Source organism: Scophthalmus maximus, chromosome 13 (assembly GCF_022379125.1).
Source record: "Scophthalmus maximus strain ysfricsl-2021 chromosome 13, ASM2237912v1, whole genome shotgun sequence".
Lineage (NCBI taxonomy): Eukaryota > Metazoa > Chordata > Actinopteri > Pleuronectiformes > Scophthalmidae > Scophthalmus > Scophthalmus maximus.
Window position 1 is genome coordinate 24913020 of NC_061527.1, and position 16596 is coordinate 24929615.

At 39.2% G+C, this 16596-nt stretch overlaps 1 protein-coding gene across 5 annotated transcripts in view; it reads left to right on the forward strand.

Annotated features, from left to right (window-relative positions):
* ect2 (epithelial cell transforming 2) overlaps positions 1 to 16596 on the forward strand; it is a 50444-nt gene that overhangs the window by 14230 nt on the left and 19618 nt on the right. For 3 of the 5 annotated variants that reach the window (XM_035647913.2, XM_035647915.2, XM_035647917.2), the window contains 14 exons: positions 381 to 496; positions 1175 to 1237; positions 3001 to 3226; positions 3490 to 3615; positions 4093 to 4217; positions 6854 to 6973; positions 7067 to 7135; positions 7565 to 7675; positions 8939 to 9035; positions 9271 to 9352; positions 11407 to 11485; positions 13203 to 13322; positions 14527 to 14665; positions 15989 to 16143. In XM_035647913.2, coding sequence (XP_035503806.1) covers positions 381 to 496; positions 1175 to 1237; positions 3001 to 3226; positions 3490 to 3615; positions 4093 to 4217; positions 6854 to 6973; positions 7067 to 7135; positions 7565 to 7675; positions 8939 to 9035; positions 9271 to 9352; positions 11407 to 11485; positions 13203 to 13322; positions 14527 to 14665; positions 15989 to 16143 — 1628 coding nt within the window. The remainder of the gene's footprint in view (positions 1 to 380; positions 497 to 1174; positions 1238 to 3000; positions 3227 to 3489; positions 3616 to 4092; positions 4218 to 6853; positions 6974 to 7066; positions 7136 to 7564; positions 7676 to 8938; positions 9036 to 9270; positions 9353 to 11406; positions 11486 to 13202; positions 13323 to 14526; positions 14666 to 15988; positions 16144 to 16596) is intronic. The other 2 variants (XM_035647916.2, XM_035647918.2) reach the window with 1 other exon arrangement.

Genomic DNA, 16596 nt, shown 5'->3' on the forward strand with positions numbered 1-16596 from the left:
GTTTTGGTTGTGTTTCCGTTTGCCTGTAGTAAGTTAGTTGGCCAGACCTGCTGCGGCAGACAGAAATACAGATACTGAGATACTGTTCACATGCAAGTGTAACTTTACACTTACATTCTTTTACACTTCAACTCTTTGGATAACAAGTGTTATTCTTTCCAGAGCTCTATTGGACAGTTTCATTAGGCTGCTATCCCAGACATTTCTTTTCTAAGTTGATGTAAACCTACTCAAGTTAAAGCCTTGGCACTTTACTGTATTATGATATAACTGAAGTACAAAAAAAGACCTAGACCTTTCTAAATACATATGACTATGTGTATTTATTTGTATATGTATATAATTTTTGGAAAACAATCTTTGTTTTTTCTGTGTCTTAGGGGGCCGTTATCTTGAGGTTGGAGGTGAGCGCTGTACACACATGGTGGTGGAGGAGAACTCGGTAAAGGAGCTGCCATTTTGTCCCTCCAAGAAACTCTTCGTGGTTAAACAGGAGGTAGGACTTAAAGTTGTTTGGCATCAGCACCGACTGACTCAAATATTTGTAGAGTAAGACATATTGTATATTAAGTACAAACATTTTCAAAGAGTTAACAAAGACACCAGAGTAAAATATGTTGCTTGTTTTAAAAAAAAAAAAAAAAAAATTACATCTGGAAGCCTGTAAATATCCTTGAATACCTCAACAGAACTGCAGAACCTCACGTATAATACAAATGAGTTAAGTTAGTTTCAGCACCTTTTTGAAGTCTGATACTAGTCAAGCACTATCCTTACTTAAGAAAATAATTGGAAAACTCAGGTTTTGCTACAGGAGGATACACAGTAATGATTCCCCTCCATTTTTTCCTCCTAAACAGAATGTCAACTGATCAGGATCAGATCAGGATTTCTGTTCTTTTAGCTCAAACCTCAATCGATATAGTCTCCCTCTCTATATTTCTGCTGTCAGAAATGGTTATCAATAGTTGATTTCCCTTCCAGCGTATGAATAATTTGAACCAAGGTGGAGTGGTTGTTTAGCTGAAGTAATCAGTCAATATGGCCTTTTCTTCACTCTGACTGTCTCATTGTTTTTTAAAGGCAAGTGGCATTATGTATCAGAAATCTTTTAATATCTCCTACCTTCCTATGTCCTAATCTAGTAAAAACATGTTTCTCTTTTCTGTGGCAGTGGTTCTGGGGAAGCATTCAGATGGACGCTCGGGCTGGGGAGTCCATGTACCTCTACGAGAAGGTGAGCAAATGATGGGAAGTGTTAATGTTAGTGTTTTAATCTTAGACTGCACATAAAAATGGACACATTTACCGGGTCCAGAAAGTGAGGCCAATGTGAAAGTGCCTGAAACTTGTATTCTCTGGAATCACCAGCAGAGGGTGACTCACTGGTTACAAAAGGAGTCTTTCATGAAGAAAATGACCCTATCTCTTTTATAATGCCCGGTAAAAAAAATCCAGAGGAGTTTAAATGGTCCCAATCTCTAGTTTCAAGTCTTCTTCAATACAGCATGATTTTCATTTAGTAAATTATGGTCCCATTTAGCGTAAAATCTACGATAAAGCACGGTATGCATTGGACCGCAAATACAGCGTGATTGACAGCTAGTGCCGTCCAATAGGTGCAGGGTTGTAGGTGCTGGTGAACATGCAGTGGATGAGTTCTCAGTCAGGCCCACCCCCTGCTCCTCCAAATATGGTTACTTCTGGTTTCTAAAAACTAAGATGGCGCTGGCCAAAATGCTAAACTTGAGGCTTCAAAACAGCAGTTCACAAATGGGTGACATCACAGTGGTTTGCCAGTTGCTTTTCATCAGGCCAAATGTAGTTGGATTCATCTGAAGAATACTGCAAATATACTATTTGCATTTCATGAGTATTATACAAACAGAATAAAGGCTTGTTCTCATTCCTCTTTCTGTTCTTATTATTTCTGTTAGTTTTTACTTGTTCACTTATTTTATAACCAAACCAGGGACCATTATTTACGCTGCTCTACTATCCCAGGATGGTGATTTTATTATAATAGTTTTTTGTGCCTTTAAACGTTGAGGTCAAAGCTAAAAGATAACGTAAATTGCAACCGTTTGTATTTCTTATGAATGTGGCCATAGTGTCTCTATGGGTTGTGCTACCTTTGTGCTCGCCACCTTTGTTGTAGTGATCCAAGGAAACAAATGCTCATGCAAAATTATGTTTTTGGAGGCAATAACCATGACCCATTTACAGCTTCGCAAATGAACATTTTTTTTAATCAAATAATTTAAAACACATGATCCGAGTCTGGCTGAAAGTCAGCACAGGAATGATTTGCTTGGAACAGCCATTACACAGACTTTCAGAGATCTGGGGCAACATGCTGGCTGACCTCACACTGTAATACTGTAAAAAAATGCTGATCTCAGCTCATTTGTGTTTATGATGAATAAACCTAGGACAAGTCTACAAACCAACCAACCAATCAGAATACAACATACAATAAGAAAAAATGCACTGGGCAGTGTGACATGACAGGGGACACACATATGTTCACATAAACCAAAAGGAAGGAAGTGTTGGAAAAAAGTGAAAGTTTAAAACCTTGCAGAGCTACATTTTCAAAATATAGAAGCATGGGAAAAATTTTTGACAGGCCTATGCCCCACATACATGTTTGTGTTAACATAGTTGTGTTACATTTAACTGAGCATTCATGCAGATCTGACATCCTCAACAGTCTCGGCACAGATTTAGACCAGGATTTTATTATACCCACCATAGAGTCTTTTTTCCTAACAACACCCTTATAGAAAAATCTTGGGAATTTAATATAGCTGCCATCTGTTACACAGCACAACTGAGCTCAAGATCCAGTACAATCAGTGCTTCAAGATGTTTTCATTTGTTCCCCCCCTCATTGTCCCATATCGATACTTGCAAGACATAAAGCTTACTCTCCTGTTACTTTATTTGTTTACACATCTTGTACTTATATAATGCTCTTTTTGTCCCTTTGTATTTTAGAACGACAGTCCAGCCATGAAGAAGGCAGTTTCCCTCATGTCCCTCACAACACCAAACAGTAACCGTAAGCGTCGGCGTCTCAAGGACACGCTGGCGCAGCTCACCAAGGAGACAGAGATCTCCCCCTTCCCTCCACCACGGAAGAGGCCGTCAGCAGAGCACTCCCTGTCCATGGGTTCTCTGCTGGACATCTCTAACACCCCTGAGACATGCAAGGCCTTGACAGGTAAGAAGAAGATGATAGGGGACTGGAAAACACCTGCTTGATGCAACCCTGAAAGTCCTTTTCTTTTTCTGGATTTATGGTTCTGCCAGTTCTGTGATGTACTAATGCAAAAAGACTGTACTTTTAAAATTATTATCTTCTGTGATTATGGTTTTATTTGCTATTTTTCAAAATAGAACAGTAACAAGATTAACCCCTCTTGATTCTAGAGGACAAAGTAGGAAACATTTCAGAGAGCAAAGAAGATAATACTGTCCCCACAGGTAGGATGATGAGAAGGAAAAGCAAGAGGAGGAGGGTTAGGATAGACAGGGAAGAGTGGAGGTCCTTCCGGAGTACAGATACCCTTCAACATCCACAGGAGCAGCAGCAGCAAAGAACTTCTGCAGGTCAGGTTCTGCTTCAGGAGTAGGATTGAGCTGATGTTGTTAGTATATGTCAGGGAGTTTGATGCTAATATAAAGTTGTTTTTTCAGTGAAGCATTGGTTTATAACCAGGCCTAAACGATTTAGTTTAACTGCCTCACGTGTTGAATTGGTCATAGAGTGAAGCTAAACAAGAAGTTAAATGTCACTTGTTCAAACAAGGTTCTTGTGGAGGGTTAAGGGACAAACTATAACTAGGAGACCAATTTCACTGTTGAATAGTAATACTAAATGTATACTTTGCTAAATGTTAGGTAAATGTATAAAATGAGGTACTGCTGCAACTTATTATATAGTATTTATCAGTTTTGGTTTTTTTCCCCAGGAAGTCAGTCAGCTGGTTTCAGGACCATTATCACCAACTCAAATCTGGATGGACACCGGGCAGCGTCTATCTGTGCAGTGCTTTATTGAAAAAACTGTCTTTCTTGTTATTCCAGAGAGTACGAAGCCATCTAGGAGTTCAACTCCAGCTGTGCCCAAGCAGTCTGCCAGGTGGCAAGTCTCCAAGGAGCTCTACCAGACTGAGAGCAACTATGTAGACATTTTAAGCACCATCCTACAGGTAGCTGTCTGTGTGTTTGCATGACGTGCACAGTTTTAACCCCTGACAACAGTTTCAAGCTAAGCTATAACCGTTAAAGATGTGTGTGCATATGTGTGTAAGCTTACTCTTACTTGGCCTGTCTTATCAGTTGGTCCCAGCAGAGAGTCAGACAGCTGACCAGTGAGGGAAAAATTACCTGCCTGGCTGTTTCTTACCCTGTCTGTCTCCCCTTCAAGATATTTCTTTAGGTTTTGCTTCTTTTCTTTTTCTATCTGTCTATGACTGCCTGCTTACTGTCTCTTTCACTTTTCTAAATTTTTTCCATCTGTCTCTCTTGTCAACTTTCTTCTCTGTTGTATTTTACTGGGTTCAACCATCCCCTGTCCTCGCAAAAAGCTCACTGGTAAACTTAATCTGTGTATAAGTTTAACTCCTTGGTGTTCTTTGGCTTAAATCTAAAAACTCACTTACCACATGTCACTAAAATCACCTTAACTCTGCCATAAGGCCTTTTATCAAAGGAAACACATTTGAGGCCGACTCCATAATGCAGAGATTAAGTAAACACTGCATGCTTTGCTTGAGTTGTAGTTGATTACTGCATGTTCCATGCTCACCTTTCACTTTCACTTCCCAGGTGCACAGACAGCATAAGCCCATGATCAGATGGGCAGCAGATTGTTGATGGGAAGGATTTGGCCTTTTGTCTTCTCCCACAAATGGTGGTCGTCAAAGTTAACTTAATTAAATTGGGACCAAAATTAAAAGCCTCCAAAATAATATAGCTGGGTTTATTTTCAAAAATGGTACGATCGATTCCATTAGAAATGGTCAGAATATCCAGAAAGATTTCCCTGTCATTGAGTGTAGCACTAAGTATAGTACTGTGTATTATTTAAGGAGAGCTCAATTCACTACTTCTTTTCAGGAATTAAAGTAACAAATGCAATCCTGGGGATCTTAGGACATTTTCGATTGGTTGTGTGGCATTGCCTAAATTTATCGATTTAGATCTAAGTGCATAATATGATATAAAAAATAGCTGGCCACACAGCAGTGTGCAAATTTACCTGATCTCAAGCTGACTCGAAGAAAGCCAGTTTGTGGCGTGAAAACAAAATGCCTAGACCATGAGATGTAATCAATGAATGGCTTGCTGTCAATCTACAGAATTAGATTTTTCCATAGATGACTTGGATATTCACCAGAGCAATCTGATGACGGGCCTGTATTTGAAAGAACAGCATGTCGTAGTGTTAGATACCTAGTTTTACTGTTCAAGTGGAGCATATTATGATACTGATACCTAAGGTTTGAAAGAATTTTGAGAGCAATACTCATTGGGCCTCATGCAAGAACATGTTTGTATTCTAATCCTAAATTTCTCCTACATCTGTTCGTACCGTGAGATCGTACGAGCAGGCATCGTCGGATTCATCAAATGCTTCTGTCTTCAGAAAAATGTGTAAATTACGTGCGTGAACAGGATAAATGTCACCTGTTAGTATTTGAGCGAGCGTGCCCGCGGATTGCAAATTAGCATAATCAAGGCCCCAAAAATACCATTTAAGGTTTCGCTTCCTGCCTCATGTCAGGAAGAGTTCATTCATGAAAACTGCGCCAAAGAGTAAAAAGAAGATGGTTACGAGATTGGAGATTGAAGTTCTATTTTCAGAGATCCATAAATGAAAGTCTATATCTTAGCAGCGTCAGGAAGAGATAAGTGACGGACTAAAGCAGAGCTGTTAATACTGAGTCACCTGTGAGTCGCACTGTCACTGAAATAAAGAGGAAATGCATTGATATGAAAATGGCTTATTAAAAAAAACTCGCCACAGCGAGGTGATTGATGACTGCAGTGAGGCCTAGCTGAAGTCTCCGTCACTGATATAAATGGAAAAAATACCAGCCATAACCGGCGATGTTGCACATGTTTTACCTGGTGCCTGATCAGTTCACCTTCGTTCATTGCAATATTATACAATATGCAGCATGTTATAATTATTTTACATTTCTTCTCTGGCGTGTAAAGCAGCTCAAAGTTGTGATAAGGCTCATCCACCTGCCCTCACAACACCCAACTGTGCGCTTTACCATGGCACCGGCACGAGTGCCCATATATGACGCTTATGATGCACCTGTCTCATCTGCAGGTTGAGATCAAGCTAATTTGAATGAATTTTAGGAAGATGATGTGAAAATAGTTTGCATGGTGACAATAAAACCACCGACATTGAAGGCAACAACCCCAACTGCCCAAAGATGTGCGCTCCACTGGCCATTGCGCAACACTGTTAACATGTTCTATACCTGTAGAATTATATTCGAATTCGAATTACCGAATCAAACAGAATAATGTTAACGAGGTGAAAAAATAAATAAATAGCTTATATATATACATTACATTTAATTTAATTTAAATATGCATAATTGCTTTAAAGTGATGTAAAAACTACTCATAAGTGGAAAAATTTGATTAACAGCAGAGCAATTTAAGTGACTTCTACGACAGGTCTCGACCATTTGAAAGAATGGTGAATGCAGGAAGTTCTCCTAAATCACTCGTACGCACGGTTTAAGAACTAATTTATACGTACTAACGGTTCTTGCCTGAGGCCCATTGTCTCATCTGTTTTTATCTGTTTTATGTAAAGCTGTTCAAAGATCCACTGGAAAAAGAGGGGCAGGTAGGCGGACCAATCCTTGCCCAAGAAGAAATTAAGACGATATTTGGCAGTATCCCAGAAATTTATGAGGTCCACACCAGAATAAAGGTAGAACGTCAAAATGACCAACGTATCGTAATAGTCTCACTTTTGGAACTGGCGGTGCTGACCTGTTTCTCTGTATGATGGTTTGTTCATCAGCATGACCTTGAGGAACTCCTGACAGACTGGTTAGATGACAGGAGTGTAGGAGACATCATTCTCAAATATGTGAGTACAAACAAATTTGCAGTTGCTGATTTATTTATTTTTTTTGCATATTTTCGTGTTTGTTATTGTTCAGTATGTAATTCAGATTCAATTCGTGTTGTGCATTTTTACTGAAATATTAGTGCAAAAGGTGTAATATATTATAATTATATGTAAATATAATATAATGTCAGACCACCACATATTTTCCTGGACTGAACTGTGGCTCCGTGGTCGCTGTAGCATGAGTTAAGTACTAGAATCTGCAGGTTATGCCTAAGTTAAGACTAAAATTGTACCTGAGTGGTGCATTGCTTATTATTCCATAAAAGTAGTTGAAAGCAAATAATGAAAAACAAAACAAAAGCTTTTTTGCTTTTGCGTGAAACATTTTTGTATGTGTTAGCATTTTATCTTGCTGCGTCTGACGCCCTCATCTTTTCTTTCCAGTCTAAAGAGCTGGTGAAGGCCTACCCACCATTCGTCAACTTCTTTGAAATGAGCAAGGAGACTGTTGTTCGGTGTGAGAAACAAAAGCCACGCTTTCATGCTTTTCTCAAGGTATGACCTTTGCATTTGTACTGTTGTGTATTTGCCTGACGTTGAGATCATCCACAAAGGGTTATAAGGAAGACAGGAAACCCTTTAGATATATATGACAAGACTTGACGGCAACACCATAAACTATAGCTTTCTCTATCAGCACTCTTTTTATTGAGGTCATCTCAGTGACTCAGTTTAGACCTGTGGTGCAGGTCTATCTGTTAGGCTTGTGTTGCCAGAAAGTTGGCAGTATATACCATGAAAATTCCACAACACCTGACCAAATACCTTCAAATAATGGGTGTGCGAGCGGTAGTTAAAATGTACTAACATGTTGACATATAAATGGTGCGCAAATATTCATTTAAACATTCAGCATCCTATTTTAATACACTAATCTGAGAAATTATAATGCTATGATAGCTGATCAGTAGGAGGGAAGGAACCATCCTTACATGTAGCCTTGTGTTTATATCAATTCCATCTCATATTTGACCAAAACTTAACTTTGAAATTAACAGTAAGAAGTTTTGTCCTTTGACATTGGTAATAGATCTCAGCCTCATGCATAGGGCACCATTTGTTACCATTTCAATTGATCAGTGATGGCTATCAAAATTAATAAAATATTAATATTAAAAATTGTAATATTAAATAATCACTTTATTTAATATTACATTTACCTAGGGAACCACCCTTCAAAGGGAAGGGAAATGATAGCAAATTTACTGATTGAGGCTAATTTACAATATACTCACAATCTGATTAATAATTAAATTAATTATGACAACCAAAATCACCATGTTGGTAGCTAGCAGAGGTTGAAGGATTTTGATTTCTACCAGTCAGAGGCTGGCAGGCAATACTCCAGAAGAAGAGGTCCTTTTGGTTTGCTGTTTCTGGATCCTGTGTGATGCAAAGTGCTGTGGCTTTTCAATTTCCTTTGTCATCTTGCAGCAGAGTTAAATGCTCGACACTCAGCTTGGTAGTTCCTGTTGTTTCATCAGCTTGCAAGACTTTGTGTCGTTACCACTAAAGTTAAACCAGACTTTACAGTCTTGGTTGTCCTTTGGCAGGCTCTCGTTGAAGGACCATGCAAGTCGTAGTCAATGGGAATTTTCTTAGTCTTTTCCTTTGTATTTGGAACAAAGGACACATGGTCCAATCCTCCATTTTCTGAGGCACAATAGTAGCTTTTATGAGTCTAAACTTGTTTACAAAGCTGTGGTGCAAACTTTTTCCCACTTCAGTTTACTTCACCCTCATACTTTAATTTTACAGATCAACCAAGCCAAGCCAGAGTGTGGCAGGCAAACACTGGTGGAGTTGCTCATCAGACCTGTACAGAGACTGCCTAGTGTGGCCCTTCTTCTTAACGGTAACACACTTGGTTATACAAACTTTTGTTAAATCAGTTTAGAAAAGAAAAGAAATTGTGCTAATTACATCTGACATTTTTCTCCTTATCTATCTACTTCCATACCTGCTTCTTATCTTCTCCTGATACCTGTCTATAATTTGCCATCTCCTCTTTTCACCCTTCTCTACATGTATTTCATCTCTTCTTTTCTTCCTTCTTCCTTCCAAACTTTCCCTTTCTTCCACCATTGCAGACATAAAGAAACATACATCAGATGACAACCCTGACAAAATAAAACTGGAGAAGGCAATTGATTCTCTGAAAGAAGTCATGACGTGAGTTGACGTGAGCTTACCCTTTCTTTTGTTACAATCACTCAGCCAGCATTGTTTGATCATTTCCAGCTCTTCAGGTTAACTCTCTACAAGCATCCAAAGCCTCGGCTACTATATAGGTCATATAGTACCCGATTCACCATTGTTGAGCCAAAAGGTAGCAACAAAGATTTTTTTAGGCTTGACATACTCACTGAGTGCTTTATTAGGAACATGTGTACACTCTTTTATTCATGCAAACACCAATCAGTTAATCATGTGGCAGCAGTTAAATTCATATAATCATGCAGATATAGGTCAGGAGCTTCCGCTAATGTGTATATCATACATCAGAATGTGGAAAAATGTGATCAGTGACTTTGACTGTGACATGATTGTTAGCTTGAGTATTTCTGAAACTGATCATCTGAGATTTTCACACACAACAAACAGTCTCTAGCAGGGATGCACCGAAATGAAAATTGTTGGCCAAATGAATGAAACACTTTGCCGAATACCGAACAACCTAACAATGTTTTACAGTTTTTGATTTATTTTGCCAATTTTTTCACCATTGCATAAATTAAATAGCTTCAATGTGCATTTTACTTTTTTGTCTTGATTTTCAAGGGGGAAAAAATTAATTACAAAAAACAATTTATAAATAATTATATAAAACTGAACATTTTTTGTTTAAATTCCAGCAGACATTATACCAGCAAAGCACAATATAATTTAAATTAAGATATAAAATATAACTTAAAATAAGAAACATGCGTGCACCACATTCCATGCTCGCAGTGGCAGATTATTCAGTGCATCCCTAGTCTCTAGAGTTTTACTCAGAATGGAGCCAAAAACAAAAGACATCAGGTCAGAGCAGAATGGGCAGACTGGTTGGAGCTGACAGACAGGCTACGGTAACTTATAACTACTCTTTACAACTGTGGTGAACTGAGAAGCTTCTCAGAATAAACATGTCCAACCTTAAGGTGGATTGTTCTACAACAGCAGAGAACACATCAGATTCCACTTCAGTCGGCCAAGAACAGAAATCAGAGGCTGCATTGACACAGACTCACCAACACTGGGCAGTTGAAGACCGAAAAATGTAGCCTGGTCTGATGAATCTGGATTTCTACTGAGACTGCAGATGCTAAGGTCAAAATTTGACATGAACAGCTTGAATCCATTGACCCAACCTGTCAAAAGTCCAGGCTGGTGGTAGTGGCAGTGTATTGATGTGGGGTATGTTTTCTTGACATAGTTTGGGCCCTTAAAGGAGACATATGCTTTTTCAGTTCCTCTCTTACTTTTAGTGTGTTATATAGTGGCTGAAAAGAGGAGCTACGGAAATGAACAGTATGCGGAAATATATGCGTTTTCTGAACACTGGGGAATGTAAACCTTTTCAAGTAATAACCCAACTAAAATCATGTACTTCAATATGAGCATAGCATGTGTCCTTTAATACCAATCAAACATGGTTTGAATGTCACAGTCTGAGTATTGATGCTGACCATGTTCATCCCTTTATGGCCACAGTTCACCATCTTCAGCAGGGTAATGCTCCATGTCACAAAGCATAGTCTCCAACTGTTTTCATGAACATGACAGTGAGTTCAGTGAACTTCAGTGACCTCTCAAGCTACCAGATGAGAATCCAGTTGAAAACCCTTGGGATATGGTAGAACAGGAGTTTGGCCGCATGAATGTGCAGCTGACAAATCTGCGCATTGTGTGCCTGAGGACAGGAAAAAATAATAATGATGATTCATAAACTTTTTTTTTAACCATCAGTTTAAATCTCTTTATGAACGTTAATGGGGCAGGCTATTTTTTAACCCTATTGCCACTTGTAAACCTCTGTACATACCAAACTAGCTGCTGGTGTTGCATTCAACTTATTTTCAGTAAATTTCATCCATACCAATACATTTATCTATATACATTGTTTGTTTCTTTTCTTTTTTTCGACTAAGTATCTTATTGGCTAACTGTTTCAGAATGCGGTTGGTTGAACAACAGCATTTTTCTCAATTGTCAAACTTTCCCCTTTCTTTTTTTCCGACCAGTCACATCAATGAGGACAAGAGGAAGACTGAAGGCCAGAAGCAAATCTTTGATGTTGTTTATGAAGTAGATGGCTGTCCTGTAAGTTTGAGGATCTCTGCTGATTGCATGTCTGTGATTGTGTTGACCAATTGCTGTTTTTTTAAATTTGTGTAATTCCATGCATCATAAAAAAGGATAATTATAAGGGCCTTGTGCCTTTCCCCCAAAATTGACCTATTATAGATTTTTACAGATTGATTTATCCATTGTTGGAAATTAGATTCACATTTCTAAAACTTTGATTGTTCCCAGGAGCAATGTGGCTTGAATTATGATCCAAAACAATCGCTCTAAGAGAAGTATTCTGAGATGATAGAGAACCTACCAAAAGGATGACCACATCAACTCTCCACCAATCAGACCTTTATGATTGCGGTTGGACCGAAGCCACCTTGACTAAAAGGCACATGACTTGCATTTTGGTAAAAGGCATTTAAAGAACTTTTGATAGCACAAGGAAAAAGATTATCTTGATGAGACAAAAAAATTACCCACTCTGAGGGAACTAGAGGATCTGTCTAGGAGAATGAGATAACTGCCTGTGTATAACCTGACATACACATGAAGACTTGAAGCTGTATTTGCTGCCATAGGGGCATCTGCAAAGTAAAATGGTCACTGGACTGCATTTATATAGCCCTTTTCTAGTCTTAACAACTGCTCGAAATGCTTTACAGTACAAGTCACATTCACTCATTTGCACATTCATTCAGCACCTCTATCTTGCTCATTCACACACAATTAGGGGTTCAACCCAAGGACACTGACTTTTTTAATTAGTAAACAACCCACTACATGCTGAGCCAAAGCCTCCCACAGTACTGAACATTGACAGTATTTGAATAGGACGTAGTGACAGCTTCCAGAAAGTGAAGCCAATGCGAAAGTCCCTAAGACCTGTATTCTCTCGTATGACCATTAGAGGTTGACTCCACTGGTTGCAGAAAGAAGTCGGTTTCGCTGGAACTATATGGGAAAATAACTCTTATTTCTCACTTGATTTACTATGACAGTAAAGATTTTCCAGAAGAGTTTATGGTCTTAATCTCAAGTTCAAAGTCTTCTTCAATACAGCATGATGTTCATTTCGTAAATGATGGTCCGTTAAGAGTAAAATAGATGATAAATCACTGTATGCATAGGGTTGTGAATACCATGTGATTGACTGCTAGTGCCATACAATCGGTGCGTACAGCCTACAGCTGTGTAGTGGACAAGACCCCCCCCCCAACCCCCTCCTCCAAATATGGTTACTTCTGGTTTCCCAAAACCAATATGCAGCTGGCCAAAATACTAAACTCAGGGCTTTAGAATGGTAGATCACAAACCAATGGGTGCTATTATGGTGGGTTACCAAATGGTCTGGATGCTTCTGTAAATGAGAGATTTTGATTCCAAAAGATTTGTAACATTTCTAAAACAACATGTTCTCACTTTTACATTTACTATTAAATGTAGAACAAAATTAACTTTACACAAAGTAAAGGGGTCTGAAAACAGTTGGCCACTAACTGTTTTCAGCAAACAAGCAAAAATATGTTCAGAAAGGTAGGAGCACGTCAGATTACGTTTCAACAGTAGTTGTCCTTCCTCTGAGCTTCAAGAGCAAAATAAATGACATGATATATGAAAAGACAATCAAAATAAATATATATTATTTACACTTGATAGATAATAAACAGTATACTTTCCCAGAGAGAAAAAAATCCCCACAGAGAATAATGAAGAAAGGGTTTGTGCTTTGTCCTCTCTGCAGGCTAACTTGCTGTCATCCCATCGTAGTCTGGTTTACCGCGTAGAAACCATCGCCCTTGGAGATCAGCCATGTGACCGCGGCGAAAGTGTCTCTCTCTTCCTCTTCAATGACTGCCTTGAGGTGGATGCACACAAATGCTACCTGTCAACTTTTGACCATCTTACACAGAATATATCCTCACATAATTAACATGTTGCACCTTAACCCTAAATTTACTCTCCACCCATCTAGAGCTCTACATGTAAAGTTTATGTTCTGTATTACCTCCCATTTGTGCAATGTACATTGATAGAGGATAGTAAAGAAGATTGCAGTTTAGAGAGCAAAGGGAGGCCCTTGCATGGGGTCCTTAATAATGTTCTTGGTTAGTGAATGTGATGCAGACTTATTATGCTGGTTGCAGTTTGAGCATACAATGTGGATTTAATATATCAAATTGGTTCATCTTATATAGTATCCTGTATGTAAGAGTACAATATGTAGCTACATCTCCTGAAGCACCTTTTTCTAATTTCAGTTCATTAAACTCTGATGTCCATTGATTAGTGATGTTTAGAAAAGGTCTCTATAAACACTGCCTCCCCGATGTCTTTCTATCTGTACGTTGAGGAAACTCAGCCTGGATCTCAGCATATTCTTGAACACATGCTGAGGTTCCTTTGCACAATCAGTGGTTAAAGGAGCCTTTGGCAAAGTAACGAGATTGAAAAAGTGATGAATTAATGTGTGTGCAGTCTATCATTGCTGACAGTCATTGTGTGCGTTAATTAGCAAAGCCGCAGCATAAGAACAGGGCAGGAAGTAGCGACAAAGTGGGTGGTGGCATTGATTCAGGAGTATTGGCGACACCTCCTATCTAGCCTGTGCATGTGTGTGTCAGTCACACACGGATTCCTGACAGTTTGCCATGTAGTCCTTAATGTTTACTGAGGGAATGTTGTGTTGGAGTGGGTGGCCTCATTATCCCCCACCAATGTCAGTAGTAATTGATTAACTGTTGCATTCATATAATCACACTCACCTCTTCACTCTCACTGCCAAAATAGCAATAACCTACAATGATGTGTCCTAGTTTACCATTTCCATCCCTCCTTCCCTATTTTCTCACCTCCTAATTAATGCGACATTAATGAGTTGCATCGTTTACCTTTATTAATGCCTCATTGATTTATTGCCAAGTAATCAATAGCAGTTTCACCTCCCCACAACATTCTCAGTCGCAAGGACTCTCATACAGCGACTACCATGATGTTATTTGGTAGTTTCTCCGGATTTACCTCTGAAGTCTGTTTTTGTGCTTTTACGTGTGTGTTTGGCACTGCAGATTGCAAGGAAGCGACACAAGGTGATCAATACATTCAAGAGTCCATTGGGACAGACAAGACCACCGCCACCACTCAAACACATTGCACTGATGCCACTGTCCCAGATCCGAAGAGTGCTGGACCTGCAGGACACAGAAGGTAACACAGTGACAACATGCACACACTGCAAACTAATGAAGTTACTGCTCAACACTTCGTTTACATGTAATTTAAGAGTTTTTCATGTTCCAATGTGCATCAAAAAAGTGGTTTTACACTCGTTTGACTCGTGTCCCTGTAATACAACATGAAATGGAATAACTGATGGAGTTAATGCTGATTCAGGAAGACTGAGACCGTAGATGTTTTCAGCAGAAGTATTTATCATAATGCTCAATATTGAGGAGACTTCCTTGTTCGCTATACAGATCAACAGGTTCACAGTGTATGGCGTCCCAAGATAGTCGGTCTATCTCTGGTCGCTGAAGTTATATTTAGCTCTGTCATCTAACCGTGACAATGACCCTTCTAGCCTTCTACCCAACGACTGCCAAAGATAAGATGACCTTGCTTGGTGCCTGAGAAAACTCTTTAGACAGTTTCCCAGGAGAGGATAGGAAAGAAATTCCTCAACACAATGACAAACAAGCTCCAAGACATTCATCCATGTACTATATGAGAACACAGTTCGGTCAATGTGCCAAACTGCAGTTTCATAAATAAATCAATTGTTATTTGTTCAGCGTCAAATCACAATATACATCGTCTCAAGGCACTTTATATAGTAAGGTCAAGACCTCACAAAAACCCAACAGTTCCCACATTGAGAAAGCACTGTGGAGAGAAGGAGTTTCCAGAGGAGAGGAGCCTGGTGGCAGAAGGCTCTGCCTTTCATTCTACTCTTACAGACTCTGGGAACAACAAGTAATAGATAGACAGATAAATACTTTATTCAATCCTGAGTTTACAGCGCAAAGTGATCTATTCGGATATAATTGAATTATGTGCTCTGTAAGATACTTTGGAGCTTGATTATTAAGGGCTTTGTAGTCGGGGAGCACGATTTTGAATTCTATTCTGAATTTTATAGGAAGCCAATGCAGAGATGCTAACACACAGAAATATGATCTCTCTTTGTAGTTCCTGTCAGAACTTGTGCTGCAGCATTTTGGGTTAATTGGAGGCTTTTCACAGACTTATTGGGGCATCCTAGCACTAATGAATTCCATTAGTCCAGTCTAGAAGTAACAAATGCAAAAGTTTCATGTGATGACAAAATGGTCGGTGACAAATGGAGTCTGTTCACAAGGAAGAGTAATGATTGATGTTAAAGGAGTTGATGAAGCACTGATGTAGATGTTTCTTCTTTTTTTTCTCATTCCATCTGTTTCTCTTCCCTGTCTCCCCATCAAACACCCGCCCTCCATCATCCTCATGCTTTTCTGTCATCTTCTCTTTCTCTTTCTCACTTCCTCCCCTCAGAGTGTGTGAATGCATTCGCCTTGGTGGTTCACCCTCCGACTGAACAGGAGAATTTGTTGTTCAGCTTCCAACTGGTCGGAGAGGACACCGTTAAAAGCGCCTGGCTGCGAACACTCTGTCGCCATGTTGCCAACACCATCTGCAGGGCTGATGCGGTGAGAAGCCACACACTCACACACAAAGAAAATAGGTAGTTTGACAGATCGGCAGGCAGAAAGAAGCTGTGATAGCTCCGCTTCCTTCACTTAACACAGGAGGATTTATCTATTTTCCTCATCACCATCATTCAGCTCTAGTAAATACTCCAGCGGATTTCAATATTTACGTTTGAAAAACCAATTACTAACTCAATCTAATCTCTCACACCAGGATTAGCTGTTGGTATAATGAAGCAAATCCACATATAATTTACCAAGTAATTTTTTTTTAGCCTGGCGTAGTCAGACTAATACTCAAATGCATATTAGTCTGGGACCTCTTGATTCATTTTCGATTTCCAAGAGGCGTTACCAACGGACGCAGAGCAACAAGCCTCCAGCCGCAATTGGATTGCAACGAATCATGTGACATCTATGAAACCCTATAGGGGACTTAATTCAAATGATAAT